The sequence below is a fragment of the Osmerus eperlanus genome, chromosome 4 (genome assembly GCF_963692335.1).
Source record: "Osmerus eperlanus chromosome 4, fOsmEpe2.1, whole genome shotgun sequence".
NCBI lineage: Eukaryota > Metazoa > Chordata > Actinopteri > Osmeriformes > Osmeridae > Osmerus > Osmerus eperlanus.
Genome location: NC_085021.1, coordinates 16256486 through 16271532, shown reverse-complemented (window position 1 = coordinate 16271532; position 15047 = coordinate 16256486). Strand labels below are relative to the sequence as shown.

General features: G+C 39.1%; 1 protein-coding gene across 1 annotated transcript; it reads right to left on the bottom strand.

The window, feature by feature from the left end:
* Positions 1 to 3359: 3359 nt before the first annotated feature.
* hes2.1 (hes family bHLH transcription factor 2, tandem duplicate 1) lies at positions 3360 to 4642 on the bottom strand. The gene is made up of 3 exons (XM_062459640.1): positions 4474 to 4642; positions 4180 to 4363; positions 3360 to 4072 (listed from the first exon to the last, which is right to left on the bottom strand). Exons 1-3 carry the CDS (start codon positions 4561 to 4563, stop codon positions 3747 to 3749), a joined length of 600 nt encoding a protein of 199 aa, XP_062315624.1. The 5' UTR covers positions 4564 to 4642; the 3' UTR covers positions 3360 to 3746.
* Between the last annotated feature and the right edge of the window lie 10405 nt (positions 4643 to 15047).

The following is a 15047-nucleotide window of genomic DNA, read 5'->3' as shown; positions in this document are numbered from 1 at the left end:
GAATCTGGGAGAGGATATGCACCCAGTGGCAGCGAGTAGAGGTATATATGCTGGTCTAGAGCGTCCTTTCAATGCGTCACTGGCACGCCCCCAAGCTACCGTGTAAAATTTGAATTGAGGACCATTGCTTTCAAAACGACACAAACGTGTATACATTGCTAACATAGCCATCTGTGTACACGTTTAATCCAGGCGTAACAACAAAGCGTGCCTTTGATCCTTGCATTTTGTGGTCAGGTTTATTTTGTCGAAAGTGTTCCCAATTTCATATAGAATACAGTGTCCTTATAACTTTTTTTTCGTCGGAATTACATATAATGCACTGTTATACTTGAATACACAATAATATTATGATATTCACATGACATTTAACGGTTTTGTTGTTGTGGAAGGGTTGGACTCTGTGCGTAATTACGCATTCACCCATATTTTCTATAAATGTTTTTTTTTGTATATTTTGAGGGTAGAATTAAAACAGAAAAACAATGCATTTAAGATATGTTCGAGTGGCCAGCGATCATGGTCCGATATAGCTACATACCTATCTCAGAGAAGCCACGTGTTACAAAGGAAAATCAGCGTGCATACAAATCGCATATAATTATGTCAATATCCGTCCGTTTTTTTGGTTGTTGTGGTTGCGGTTGGGTACAGTTTTATGCACAAAAACTCCTGAAATAATATTTATTTTGGAGCTTGGATGCACAAAATATGCCAATAGTGTTGCTTAACTCTCCCCCTATTTTACGCGGGTCTCTGTGATGACGTTGCACAGAAACTATAACTTTATCCCATTGGTAGAATGTGTTGTTATAGTTTATTTACCAGTAGATATATCATCAAAGTTATACCATCAAGTTACAGCACTTTTCCAGCATTGGTGTGGGGACCGAGGGAAGTGTTGGATATTCTGAATTGGACATAGGCCTACATAGTTTACATGATTCCTAATTACATATACAAAAACCCTAAACCCAAGCCAAGCTACTTTCAAATGACATCTGCCTTCAAATTCAAAAAAACAAACAATAGTATGGTCTTTTTTGACGTCCTACAATCTTTCTCATTAGTGATGGCGAAGGAGTGGCGTGGTCTACACCTGTAGCCAACTGGGGGCGGAGCGAGTATCTCTGGACGCTCGACCAATACGAAGAGGATCTGGGGGTGGCTAGCACCTTGGTTTACGAATAATCACAATGTCTAAATGTTTGTGCATTTCTATGAGTTTCAACGTCATTTATAGAATCTTATTATCATTTTGAGTTATCTACATGTTATCGACGCACATTATAGAGTATTATTTACTATTTTGTAATATGGGTACAATTCTGAAGGTACTGCGTGTAGCCTATATTAGACATACCGTTTAGTTTTTACTAACAATCATTGTGCTAAGCATTAACGACCGAAAACTGTCCCTCATGGGAACCACGCGTGTAGCACGCGCCACAGGGAGCAGATGGACTTCTGTTACCGACCCGTAACCCTCCCCCCCCCCACACACACACACACACACACACACCCCTCCCTTTCCGCTCTCAATCCCACCTTCCAGTGCTTCCCTCTCCAAGTCCCACCATAGGACGAATCCCCCCTCCTCACTTGTTGTCGTTTGATTCCATTTAGTGTATGTCTACGACACAAGATTTCCATACAACTTTGGCGTGGGTAGCCCATCTGCATCCCTCAGCCATCGATGTGCTCATTGTAGTCAGTTTATAATTAAGAAGGGGGAGGCTGAAATAGTTCCATCCCCCTTTCCTATAGATGCTTTTTTCTCATATTCCGGACGTCTTTTTTTTTGCGTGACTCTTACGTTCTTAATAGCGTCCAAGCCACACATGCAATGCATCTTTATTAAGTGTTTGTGCAGGACCAGTCTGCTTTTCAAGACCCTGAGATATTACTGAGACATTGTAGGCTACAAACATCTGATTTAATTTACACGTGCAGAATAGGCCAATAACGAAAGGAAGATGATAGACTTATCCTAATATCAATATTTATTTACAAAAACGATAGATAAAAACGCCTGGTGCTAGATTGTTTAACAAATGTGATGGTGGGATGCATAGCCTACTGAATTTATACATCGTCTCACGACAATCGCAGAACAAAATGTTGAATTATGAGCCTTGAGATAACCATCGATGTAATTCTTTAGGGAGTGCATGCTGTCAAAGCAACGCTTGTAGTGTTAAAAGCGATGCACTGAAATTGATACGCGTACTTCCTGCACGCGCCCCTCTCACCCCAGCAGGAGGCTTCAATTAACATGAGGTTCTGAGAATTCTGAACTATTCATTCCACTGCTTACGGTTAGTCACCCTTTGTCTTCTTCGTGAATTTGGCGTGGGTAACCCATCTGTGCATGCTGGGTGGACAGGGAGGCATTGTCTAAGAATATTCCTATACGTGGGATTTAAAAGTTACGCTTTGGAGATGGGGGAGGTTCAGATCAACTCCACGACTGACCAGACGAGGATCTGTGTGTGTTAGGTTAGCTATTTCCATGTTCAGTCAGTGTCAGTTATAACTATAATGTTTTCAAACGTATGTAATTGATAAATGTAGCAAAACTATATGAATATGAAAGCAAATTTGCACTGTGTTTTTATTTAAGGTAATGAAGCCTTAAAGATGATTTACAATAAATTACACTAGGCTTTAGGATATAGGCTACTTCAGCATAGATATACAAATAAAACCTTTAGCCTTTCATTTTAAAACGCAGCCTAACTCATGTGGAAGGATAGCTTGATACATGCATGTTTGTCCAGTGTTAAACAAGTGAAATGGTGTCTACTCTCGATATGAGTGTCTTCTCTCTCTTCAAACATGTAGCGTAGGCCTACGATGTGTGTGGATTCACTAGATAACGCACATGCAACTCCTCTTGCATGGAAAATTAAAAAGATTATGAAATGTGTCATGTCTGAAATGTAGGCTAGTATATATGTTTTATTGGGATGTACATTTTCGAGCAGTATAGCTAACATCACTACACCAATCTGAATGGCATTTATTTGGACGTGCTTATTTAATGTTTGAAATGTATTAGACCATCTTGTTTTCGTTGAAGCCTATATACAAAGCCTGTTTTAATCGTTTTTATTATAATATACAAAAAAGGGCGCGAAGAACAGAGGTTCAATGTTCACAACTATGGCGCCCAAAGCTGCGCGGAGAACCCTCTGCTTTCAGCGTGCGTTCGACCAGACTAAATGGGCGCGCGTATCATCTAATGAAATGTGTTTATTTTAACTATTTTACGCAATTCAAAAACATTTAAGAGACAAGATGCCCAACTGTTTTTCAGAACTGTTTTTTTATTCAGACAGTAGTCAAACACTAAACATTTGAAGTACAATTGTTTTCTTGTTTTAAAATAATATGCCAACTACAACACACAGTGTTTACAGACAGTCTTTTGCACAGACCAAAATACTTCAAGTCAATAGTGCAAACCTCAAACAAAATAACCCTTGGGGTTTACAAATGTGTTGTCTACAACCAATATCTTTGAAACCCCAAAGAGGATTGCATTTAATAAAGTTCTTAGTGTTCGTTTTCTCATCAGATCTGTGCTCTTTTGGATTTTCATTGAGTATGTACATTGTTAGTCAAATGCTAATATTCCCAATATCACTCAATTTCTTCATGTTAATCTCTAAGGCTAAGTATTAGCTGCATTCATTTTCTTAGTAATAAATAATACACATTAAAGTAAAGAAACAACGTCTAATCTACCAAGGTCTCCACATGTTAGCATTTACAGCTTGTGGCACTGGCTGTGGTCGGTTAGGAAGAGAACCGCTGCTGCGTGAGTGGTTCTCAACTCTGGAGCTAAGATTGGCTTTGAGGCTCCGCAGTCTCTGTTGAATCTGGGGGAAAGCTTTGGAACTCTGGGCGCAACAGTTCTGACAGGCTGGGGTGGCAGACGTAGACATGGACTGCTGAATGAACTCATTCACACGCTGGCAGGCGTCTTTGTCCAGGTTCGTTTTAGGGAGCAAAGCGGATACTCGCTGGAGACATGCTTTATACCCTTCTTTGAAACTATCTGTTGAACCTGAAAAAAATAAAGTTGAGTTAATATTTTTTATCATAACATTACCATTTATGAAAATACGCAGTAATGAATACCTACATAGCATATAGATCAGAAATGAAACTCACTTTTGACTGGAGTTGAAGGAAGATCTGTGAGGAATCGTACGGTCATCTCGAGAATATCTGCTTTCTCGAGTTTCGAGTAACGAGCGTTGTCTTTGCCAACAAGAGGCAGGATAAGGGTCTTCAAATGTCCAAGGCTGTCGTTGATGCGTGCTCGCCTTTTCTTTTCCAACATGGGCTTGAGAGTCTAAGGAAAAAGACAAAGTGAACATTAGGAACTGGGAAAATTCCGAAAATTGGATGAGAGAAAGTACTGGCTATTGATGGGGAATCTGTAGTCCTACATATTCCGCTTACCTTTCTCAGTTCGTTTGCTTCTTTCCTCTGTGCCACGGTGGACCTTGAGGGGAGAGACTCGTTTGTCTCAGACGCGACGCTTGGTGTCATGTTGTTTTCGTTGTGATGTACTGTCTCTCAGAGATGTTCTCTTTGCGAGGCTATGAGCTGAAGTGTGCCCGGCAGCCGGAGATTTTGCTATTTATATGAGTCCGGGGCATCAGAGGGGAGGGACTATCAACTATTGTGCGCATATCAACGCAGGAGGGGTATGCCTTTGGGACAGCAAACCGGCGCTCCTTAGACCATCTGGTCCATGTTGTAGAGATAAACCAGACACCACTGGTATTTCACTGGTTTTACTTTTTGTGTGTTGCAAGCTTTTCCCCCACACCAGGTTTTTTAGAATAGCCAACCTTTGTTAATACATAGGCTATGGATTTGTATTCAAATATGCGGAACGCTTCACTCTTGTCTGAAAGGTTTAGCAGCTATAAAGAATAGCCTACCCATTTTAAAAGCAATCAAACTGTATACGTAGGCCTATTACACATAATTAATAACGGTGTGGCTAAATACATTAGGCTATATTTTCATTCATTAGGTCAATTAATAATCCGTTCACACTTGTTTCCTTCAAAATCCACAACGTTTTATATGACATCTTGTATTCAGCCTTGCATTCCTAGACAAGTGTTACAGTTACTATAAAATTGTTCTTATTGTGAGACTTAGACTACGTTTCATTGTGTCCGATACTTGTTTAGACTACCCAAATCCTGATCGAGGACCAATACATGGGTAAACTGGGGTGGATGGTTTTCTGAGGTAGGCTATGGACATCTAATAAACAGATACCCAAGCCACGCTATGTATGGATTGACATCTGCTTGAAAGTCCTCATCAACATGTTTTCAACGCACTATGTATCTGTCCAAGACCTTTACCTGTGGAACTGACTCTCGATTTTGGGGAAAAGGGCGTCAGACAAGAATGAGGGGGGTGATCATTTTGCCATAGCCTAGCCTAAACTAAATAAGGAATTATGTTAAAAGAAGATATTGTAACTGGATGAAGGCTATACCCAAATAGAATTGGGCATTATGGACGCTAAGCCAATTATGTTCAAATAGCCTATTAGATTTTATTTTTGCGTCTCATACAACGGCTATCAAAATAATATTCTATTACATTTTGCACTAACGTAAATTTCTTGTAAAATACATACAGATATCGATAAATGTTTTATTTTTTTGTTCTTGAATAGTCAGATGCTGGTTACTCGCGCTCGGCACGCGCCACGACTGATCAACAGATGGTAGTCTGAGCCCAGCCACTGGGTCTTGCAGCGGAGCTTTGCACGCGCATTTGTTCGATGTCCCGCCAACCCCCTAACCAACCAATGCATGCCTTGGTTTTGATTTGTGCTCCATCGTGTTGCTGGTCAGCTTTTAAAAAACGATTTGGCGTCGTTGGGCTTTTTCCATCTGCATAAGACCGAGTGGGGGAAGGGGTGGATTTTAAGACAAACAACACTGACAATGCCAATGTTTTAGGTTGTTTTATGGTGATGCTGTGACGCTATGCAGTTACAGCTCATACACTTTAAAAAGGATATAGCCATAACCTTGTTTACATGATCTGTTAACCGTGCCATGAAATAAATACGCTCTCCATACATCTTTAATCCGATTTATTGAAGCTACTTGATGCAATGCATGGCATTGTTTAAGGAATGAAAATGTCTAGCGTGAAGTTGTGTTAGTATGGTTATATAACAATGTATACTTTACATTGTTATATAATAACAATGTATACTTTACTTATACACTTTAAATGGAGTTACTACTGTTTTTAGAGTGTTGAAGATAGTGTTGACAAGGTGGATTCTGTGGCTAGTTCCTTTGTGAAACAAGGTTGATTCGACATGGATAAGGGTTTTTGCACGCGTCCTGTCGGCCCATGGGGCCCCAATTAACTGCCACGAAGGGATGGGCTCTTCGAGATCTGACCAAAATTGTACAGGACTTACGGTTAGAACCTTCTTTGTCCACATTTCGGCGTGGGTGTCCCATCTGTGCCTTCTCAATGGACAGTGATCCTTTGTTGAAATATATACATATTTAGAGATTCAAGCATGATTGTAAAGAGACATGCTGCTTTTCCATAACTAAGCCTACATGAGTTCTACTTGCTGTCATATAGCCAGAAATATTCATGTTATATTCAGTCTTGCAATACGTAATGTTAATTGATAAATTAGGTGTTATAATACCGTGCATCATATATTTTCTTGATTGTACAAGGTGGCCTACAAAACACGCAGGGGACGGGCCTGGCAAGTCTACATTTTGGGATTATTCTAGTTCTTTCTTTTCTCTCAAAAACATTGCTTCAATGCCCCCAGTATGCCTAATATAACATAGCATCGTCACTGGCTTAAGGTTTAAGGGTCAACGTATAGCCTACCCCCTTACTGAACTCCTGAACGGCATGAGACCGACACGAGCCAATATTTCTAGGCAGATGGGGTCATAGCTTTAATGAAGCGCAAAGCCAAACGTCGAGCTTCGATTTGTTAACCCCTTACTGAGGATTTTACTTCCATAGTTTTGCCACCTTGCCTTTAAACTTTATACATATACCAATGAATAGATGCCGTTAAGAATACAAATGAAGTGACTATCGGAAAAGGACTAAACAAAATCGTCTTTGGAATGAAAGAGCATGAATTTGTCTAAAAGCTCAAACGGATGGCATGGGCAAAGCGTTGCACGAGCACAACAACCCCTCTGATCATCCCACCCAATAGTAGATCTAGATAGCTTGCTTGCCAAGCCAAATGGATATTCACTAACAATCTCCATTCTGTTCCAAAATGTATTTTGTTTTGCCTTCACCTCGAGAGATTTAGTTGGGAAATACATTGTATAACTCCTAGATTTTATTGGCCAATACAATTAATAGTGTTTATATCTATATACATTATAATGCGTTTTTTTCAAGACAAGAGCACATTAAGGATGATACAAACATCCCAGAGTCAGTTTCATATAATGTATTCTGAGATGGAATCACTTGATCCTGAGATGAGATAAACATCACACATAGCATGGAGCAACAAGATGTAAAGACGAGTACAACATGCGATGTTCAAATGCTTTAAAACGTATAAGGAAAACAGGATTCCAATTTCGGTGACCAAATGAAAATTATAAAGCACCCTTCAAATAGTCATAAGTGGTGACGGTTAATGAGTGTATTTAAAGTCTTGGTGAGTGTATAGTGTATGTGAGACAATGCAGTGTGTGTGCATGATGTCTTTTAGTCTGGTAGGGGTGGTAAGTTGCAGATATAACTGTGCTAGTGTAATGGAAGAGTGATGGTGTGATTAGATCGAGTATTAAGGCGTCTGCCTTAATACATCATTGACATGGCATCATTCCCGACTATGTGCTTGAGAGGTTGTGCCATTCATATTTCATGGGTCTGATTTTGTATTTACACGGATCACTTACAGTATGTGCACCTATACTCAAACACGGTTAGTGAAGCAGGCATCAGTTAACTATACTTAACATAGCACGTATGCATATATACATATTTACTGTACAAAATGAATGTATTTATGTTTGAGACATGCGAGAGTTTTGAAATGTATGTCGTAATCATGGTACTGGATTTTTACAGCTATTTCAGCCAAAGAGTCAATATAAGTTATTTGTTTGAACTATACACAAGCTTCTAAATGGATAAATGGAAGCTTCTAAATGGAAGCTTCTTCTCTGGATAAGAGAAATGAATGACTAAATGACTAAAATGACTAAATGTAAATCATAGGTCGAATCACAAATCACATGGTAGAATTATAAATTAAAGTCTTGAGTTTCATGGACATACATTTGCCTGAATACGAAATGATATCCCATGTACTGTAATTACACATTGTAAAGCAGATATCAATGTTGTGTCTACAATTGAAGATAAGGCAAAGGGTTCATTGAATTTCCTTGATTTTATGACCAAAGACACTATGCATATTCACATAAAATAAATTTGTAGGCAGACAGGCTCTACTTTCGGATGGCAGTTTATCACAACTGGACTACAACTAATCATTCTTCACAGTATTTTACTTATGTTTTCTCTGGTTCTACCAGCTGTAAAAGGGAGATTTGTGGGAAACAAATTGCTTTTGGATATGACTTTCTCACTCAGAAGAAACAAGTCCAGACATTTTCAATTTGCCAATCAATGACATGACAAAGGCAGTATTAGTGAATCAGTTACATATGGCAGTGTCAAAGTTGGCTAGTCTAAAGTTGCTTAAATAGTTAGACCTAAACAGACTGTCTTGATAATGGGAAAACATTTTACCTTAAGTGTACATTAACCGCTTTGTAACTACTAATACCTGTACAATAAATGCTGTAGTGACAGTGGTAATAGAGTTCAGCAGTACATTTGATATGAGGCACCTGATTTTGTTTGGCAATACAACCTTCAGCTGATCTTTAGCCATATTCACTTACCCCTAGAGTGCCCCCTTCTTTCTGAGGTTCTGTCTAAATGTTCAAGACTATGGTAAAACGTATCATATCGTAACAGGTTTTGACAAGTCATTAGCTTGCTAGTTTCTTCTTGGTTATTTTATTGTTGCTTTGTGTTGTCCTTTGTTGTTATTTACCGTGCTTATAAGTCTCTCCCACCTCTTCAGATCCAATATCCTAACTGTTATTAGTTCATTTAAAGGTCCTGGAATGGACATGAGAAGGTCTAATTATTAAAGAGTTTGAAAATAATAAACCATTATTAGGATTGGGTATGGTTTCAGAGATGGGTGTATAGGCTACCATCTGTGTTTAATATCACTGCCTTTAGGAGTGTGTTAGCTTGAAGCAAGAAAAAAAAGCAGTGACCAAAATAGCTTCCCAAGCCACAAACAACGCAAATTCGTCTAACATCTGCCACTCAAACACACCAAAGACAAACAACATACAGGGCTGTAACATTTCCAAACCTCTTCAACAAAGGAGTCAACATGACGTCAGTGATTTGGCTGTGCGTCTACCAGTGGATGCAGTACCGGGCAACTAAAGTCCAATTAATATAAAGAACAATAATAAACAAACGCTTTGCAATGTGTATTTATATATACGTTAAATATATATTTAAACAACCATTGTGGTAATTTAATTTAACCGTTTTGAGCTGAAAAGCTTCGCTATGCCTATTGTACCATACTCTAACATGCAGGCTATCTGGAAATTGTTAAATTGCAGTAATTTATGTCACTATAGGCTACCTACAGCCACGTGTAGGCCTAAACATTGGGCTTCTATAGTCCACTTAAAATGTCCATTATTTAAGGGCAGAAACTGAATCTCTAAACACTGTGCACTCGAAGGAGGTGGTATTCTACAAAAGCATTATCTGTTAATTGCTTTGTCTGCAAGTGCTCCACGCAGTCAACAAATCGTGTCCAACTATATGGCGTCGCTTCTATAAATCGTCTAAATAATGTAAAGCATCAAGCCCTCATCTTGAACAGATTTTGGGTCTCCGACTTTGCAATAAGCAAAAAGCTACCCTAAATACCCAAGCCTAAACCCAAGCCACAAGGTAGCCCTCACATCTGGTGTCAAGTTTTTGTTCATCAAAGCACGTGAAGAGTTGTGGCATAGCAGCGTCACACGTGGAAGATTTTCCGCCAATCGCAATAGTCCAATACGATTAAGGTTGTCATATCAAGTACCCCTGGCCTATTTTACCGCCATTTATGCCATTTATTTCAACATATATTTTTGTCTGCTTTGAACAAAATAATAAAACTTGAATTATAATACCTTTACTATAATCAAAAGGAATGAAGGCTACTTCAGTGTGTAGAACAACATAGCCTATCATCTTTCACACCATAGACTCGGTGGGAAAGTTTAGAGCACTGCTTATTGGCGCGTTTTTTGAATGTTCAATCTATCATGGGCATTGAGGGTCTCCATTGTGCAACCCTTGGAGATATGGGACGCACGAGAACGGCACGAGCCAGAAGAACAAAAGGGCAGATGGCCATCCAGTACCAATACATTATAGAGAGGCTGGTAGCAGTCAAGACCATGACATTTCCCACAAAAAGGAGCAGGTAAATTTTGTACACAGTATTTTCAATTTGGTATTACTCCTACTGCTTTCAGTAGCTATAGGTCGGTACTTTTTGGTGGTTGTGAAATGATTTCATCAGCTGACTTAATTGTTGGGAAAAAATAGCAAGAGAGAGAATAAAATATCTGCACAGAAGCCTGTTTGTGGAAGTGATTTCCATTCTTGTGTAATAGCCTCTAAACATATCTATTTACTTGCTGTGTGTTTTCGGTAATTTCGTTTTTGTATGTGCCTGCAAACGTTGCAGTCTCCAAGCTTCTGATTGAAGGCGTTGACCATACGCCCCCGCCCACAAATCGGAGGGCACGCTTTGAGCTGAAGCGTCTTGTACCAAAAGGGCGTTCCATCTGATTCCATGCTGCAGCCTTCCACTGACTGACACCATCTACGCTACTGTTCCATTGCTGCAAATCGAAATTATCAGCTTGTTTGGTATGTTACATCTCCCGATATTTTCCTTGTTCGCTATAGCTTTTCTGCTGTAGGCCTATCCTACCTATTTCAACTTGATAGACGTAATGTTTGAACCGTAAGACATGTTGATTCCCTTGTAGCCTACGAGTGTGTTATCGGTAGATAGAACGGGTGTTCGCCTGTGAGTTCAGAAATTAAAGGCTACTATTTATGAGGAAGCAATAATGAACCTTTACACCCATGTAGTGTTAGTGACACGGGCATTAAGAAAACATATTGTAAACTGATACCGTTGTTTGCAAATTGATTTACCGGCATTTTATGCATATGTGCAGTAATAGCCTGCAATATGATCTAAACTTCATAATCATAATCATATTTAGCTGCATACTCTTCATAGACTAGCCTAATTAGCCTATATCTTGTCTCAATGAATGTTCATTCAATAGGTTTGCATGCCTGCTACTAATGACATTCAGAAACTGTAGGCCTAGAAGTGTGAGAAAGTTTGACCATGAAACTTCTCACCAACAATTCACGGATGACTGCGTCGTCGTGGGAGAGCTGCCAGTGTTGTAAGTTGGGGGTCGATTAAAAGTGTTGTGTCAAGAGCAGGCTATAGGTCTAGACCATAGAAAGATGACAATATTGACTGTTTTGTCTTATATTAAAATTTGAAGGAATTTAACATGTCATTGTATCACTTGACATTTCATGTGGATCTAAATTGCAATTGGAGAGTTTCCACTATTCCACTATTGCATAAAAGGTTTTTCTTATTTTAGGCTTGTTTTGTGTAAGTGCGCTAAGCTATAAGCATAGGCTACAGCATTTTTTAGATCAAGAACATTGATAACTTTTAAGAAATAACACTGTACAATAATATGTAATACCACTTCACTCACGTTAGAGCTAGCCTGATCCAACCACTCACTGTCCCAAACACCTTATAGACAAGACAAATAGGCTAACTTAAGGTCGAAATGAAACTCTCAACTAGTGTAGGTTTCCTGAATTAACTGATGTGATTGACACATTCAACATTCACTGGATGGGTTGATTCGTAACGTTGGTCGTAATTCACATAAGGCCAAGGGTATGATGTATTCACTGTTATGGCTGCGTGTGTCTGTGTGTGTTTGCGTGTATGGGCAAGAAAAAATAAACGAATTATTCTGTGTGTCACGTCATTATTTCACAGAATATGTCGAGAAAGCTTAATAAAGATTCTGATGTGTCTGGTCTGATTATTTATCAATACGATATGGGAACCTGAATGTGTCAATTATGGATCAACAATTACGGTAATAGTGGTATAGGCACTAAACTACTTTTGATGGCTAACAAGATCATTAGGCGTAGCCTCCTTGAAAAATCGTTAGGATTTTTTGTAAAATTTGCAATCTGTATTTTAATTATAGCAAGAGTTATGGATTAATGGGGGGTTTCAAAGATTAAACAAGATGGGGCACATGCTCATAAAGTATTCAGATAAAATTACATTAAATATCCCTAACAATTTTATTTAGGACCTTGGATCTCATTTTGTTACAGTTACACGGGTTTTCATTGTCTACAGCTACCGCACGCGTCCCTGCTAGCTCATCCATGGGTAATTAATGGCACGCGCCAACCTGCAGAGCCGTTGGACAGATGGGCGCAGAAATGTGCAGGCTCGGCCATAAGTACAGGAATTTGAAAAGAGTAGGCAAGCCTTCATCCAAAATATTGTTCCATACATACTTTTATAATAATAACTCAGAAATGTTGGCTATGATTTGTGCATAGATCTGGCAAAGTTTGCCAGAGAATCCAGAACACATTGACTTTTGGATGGCTCTTAACTATTAAGGCTGAATGCTAGTCTACTGTTTTTATTTTTTATATATATTTTTTTTTTTACCGTAATGGAGTGTAGGTTACCAAGTTAATGTGTTTTATACGTTGTGAATTTTCACATTTGGGGTTTAACCATAGGCTACCATGGAACTGATAAACATAGCCTCTGCTAAACATCACCTTTTTGTTCAAGTAAACTTGAATTTACTTGGGGGAAAAGGGTTTTCTTGTGTATGCAACTCAAATAATATAGCCTAATTTTAGTACACCACTAATAAGTAGGCTAGACCAAGCCCTTGTCCTGATTTGAATTTCCCCGCGCAGCAACAGATGGCGCTAACAATAGGGCTTTAGTCCTCCCATACTCTGAACATTATTACAAGAAATTTGAATAACTGTCACACGTTGGACGCGTGCAGCGAAATATCCCTTTTTCCCAGGCCAGGCTCGTCTAGCGTTCAAGTTGGACAAGAAAAACCGTTGAGAGACCCCCTTCAATACAATGGGGATTTTAAAATAACTTGAAGTAAAGGGGGCGTGCATAATAGACCTGGGAAAAGCCCCAAAGATAATGGCTCATAGTACATAAATAAAGTTTGAAAGTGCTTTTGTCCGAGGCAGAATTACCAACAGAAGATTAAGAAAAACCACCGACCACAAAATATGTAGACTAAAACAAAATAATCATGTCTGTAGCTAGAACAGACGGCCTACATTTGGACAAAAACATGTTGCTGACGTTTTGGTTATAATACAAATCTAAATCAATTTAATAAATGTGTTATGCTGTTTTACAAATAGGCTACGGTAATAAATCTACCTAGAAAGGTTTGTGAAAACATATTGGTGCATTGGTTTCAACATTTAACATACAAGCTATTCAAAAGATTAAAAAAAGTTAATTAGTCCCTTGTGCAACTTCTGCGCGAGGTATCTATGGCAGTTGGGCTAGTAACAGATTGCTCAGTCAAGCACGCGTCAGGCACGAGACAATTCTCAAGGGAACACGCAGCTGAAAGCACTCAAGCAGAAAGTGATAGCCTAAAGCAGATAATGGAACCTTGTTATTAAGCTTGGTTATTACAAGGCCACTGATGTTCCCTTCTAAACTAAGAGGGGCAGGGTGATTAAATGATAAACAATTTGCCGCACATAACCTAAAACGTAGCCCACAGCAAATTTTGTATTTTCATTTTACTCGTGTTTAGGTCTACTCTCATGGATGGACCTTGGCTATAAACACTTAGCCTACCAAGTGTTCAATTAACACTTTTAAATGCACTGTGATATTCCTGATTTATAAACTCAGATAGGGTAGGCCATGAAATGCTAAAATAAAAAATAGCCTAGACTATGAAAGCTGTATCCTACAGAAGTAGATTTAGTCCACATCAGACAATGTAATGGACGTTTAAAAAGTTAAAAGTGATATGAAACGCAGGACCTATTTTGAAATAGGTTAGGCTAGCCTATTTATAGGATCCAATTCAACATGGCTAAACTTTACTGAGAGATTCGTATGACCGACAATGGGACTCACTCAGTAGGCCTATGGGTGAATTAGGGTAATCTGCACATTTGTTAATGTGGGACACCTAACTCCAGAGCGTTTTCTTGTCTGCTATGACAATGTCTATTCCACAGAACCTAACCTTGGGTTTAGCATGGATGTTATGTGACTGAAATCACAAAAAGTGATTGTGGTGTCACAGAAAGGGTCAGGGCACTAGTCAATCAGGAAACTCCGATGAGGAAATGCATGCAAAAAATGTCCCAGATTACCCGAATTCATCCTACGTTTTATTGAACAATATCCCATTTGATGCGACACAGCCTGTAACATTATGCTTTCCTGCCACCATTTGGTAATGAAACGTATTGCAATGTATCACAACTTGTATTTACATTTGGAGACAGTCAAATATATTAATGGCTGTACAAGCACAACCCCACACAAATATAAAAATAGGCCGGATCTGGACCACTGAATTACCAAACTGAATGTAACCTATATGCACATCAGCACCGTTTGTCTCTCAACAGGATGTGCAATTCATTGGATACAAACCTGGTCAAATGATGGCGTACTGCCCCTTTAACTCCTGAGCCGATTGGAAGGGACCAAATCGCCTAAGTGATCCTCCCACTGATGGATTATTTAACAAGCAGTGAGTCCCATG

Coding starts and splice junctions, on each gene's coding strand:
- hes2.1 (XM_062459640.1), bottom strand. CDS start 4,563: ATGACACCAAGCGTCGCGTCTGAGACAAACGAGTCTCTCCCCTCAAGG. Junction 4,364..4,473: donor AAGCAAACGAACTGAGAAAG/GTAAGCGGAATA, acceptor CTTTTTCCTTAG/ACTCTCAAGCCCATGTTGGA. Junction 4,073..4,179: donor TCCTTCAACTCCAGTCAAAA/GTGAGTTTCATT, acceptor TATTTTTTTCAG/GTTCAACAGATAGTTTCAAA.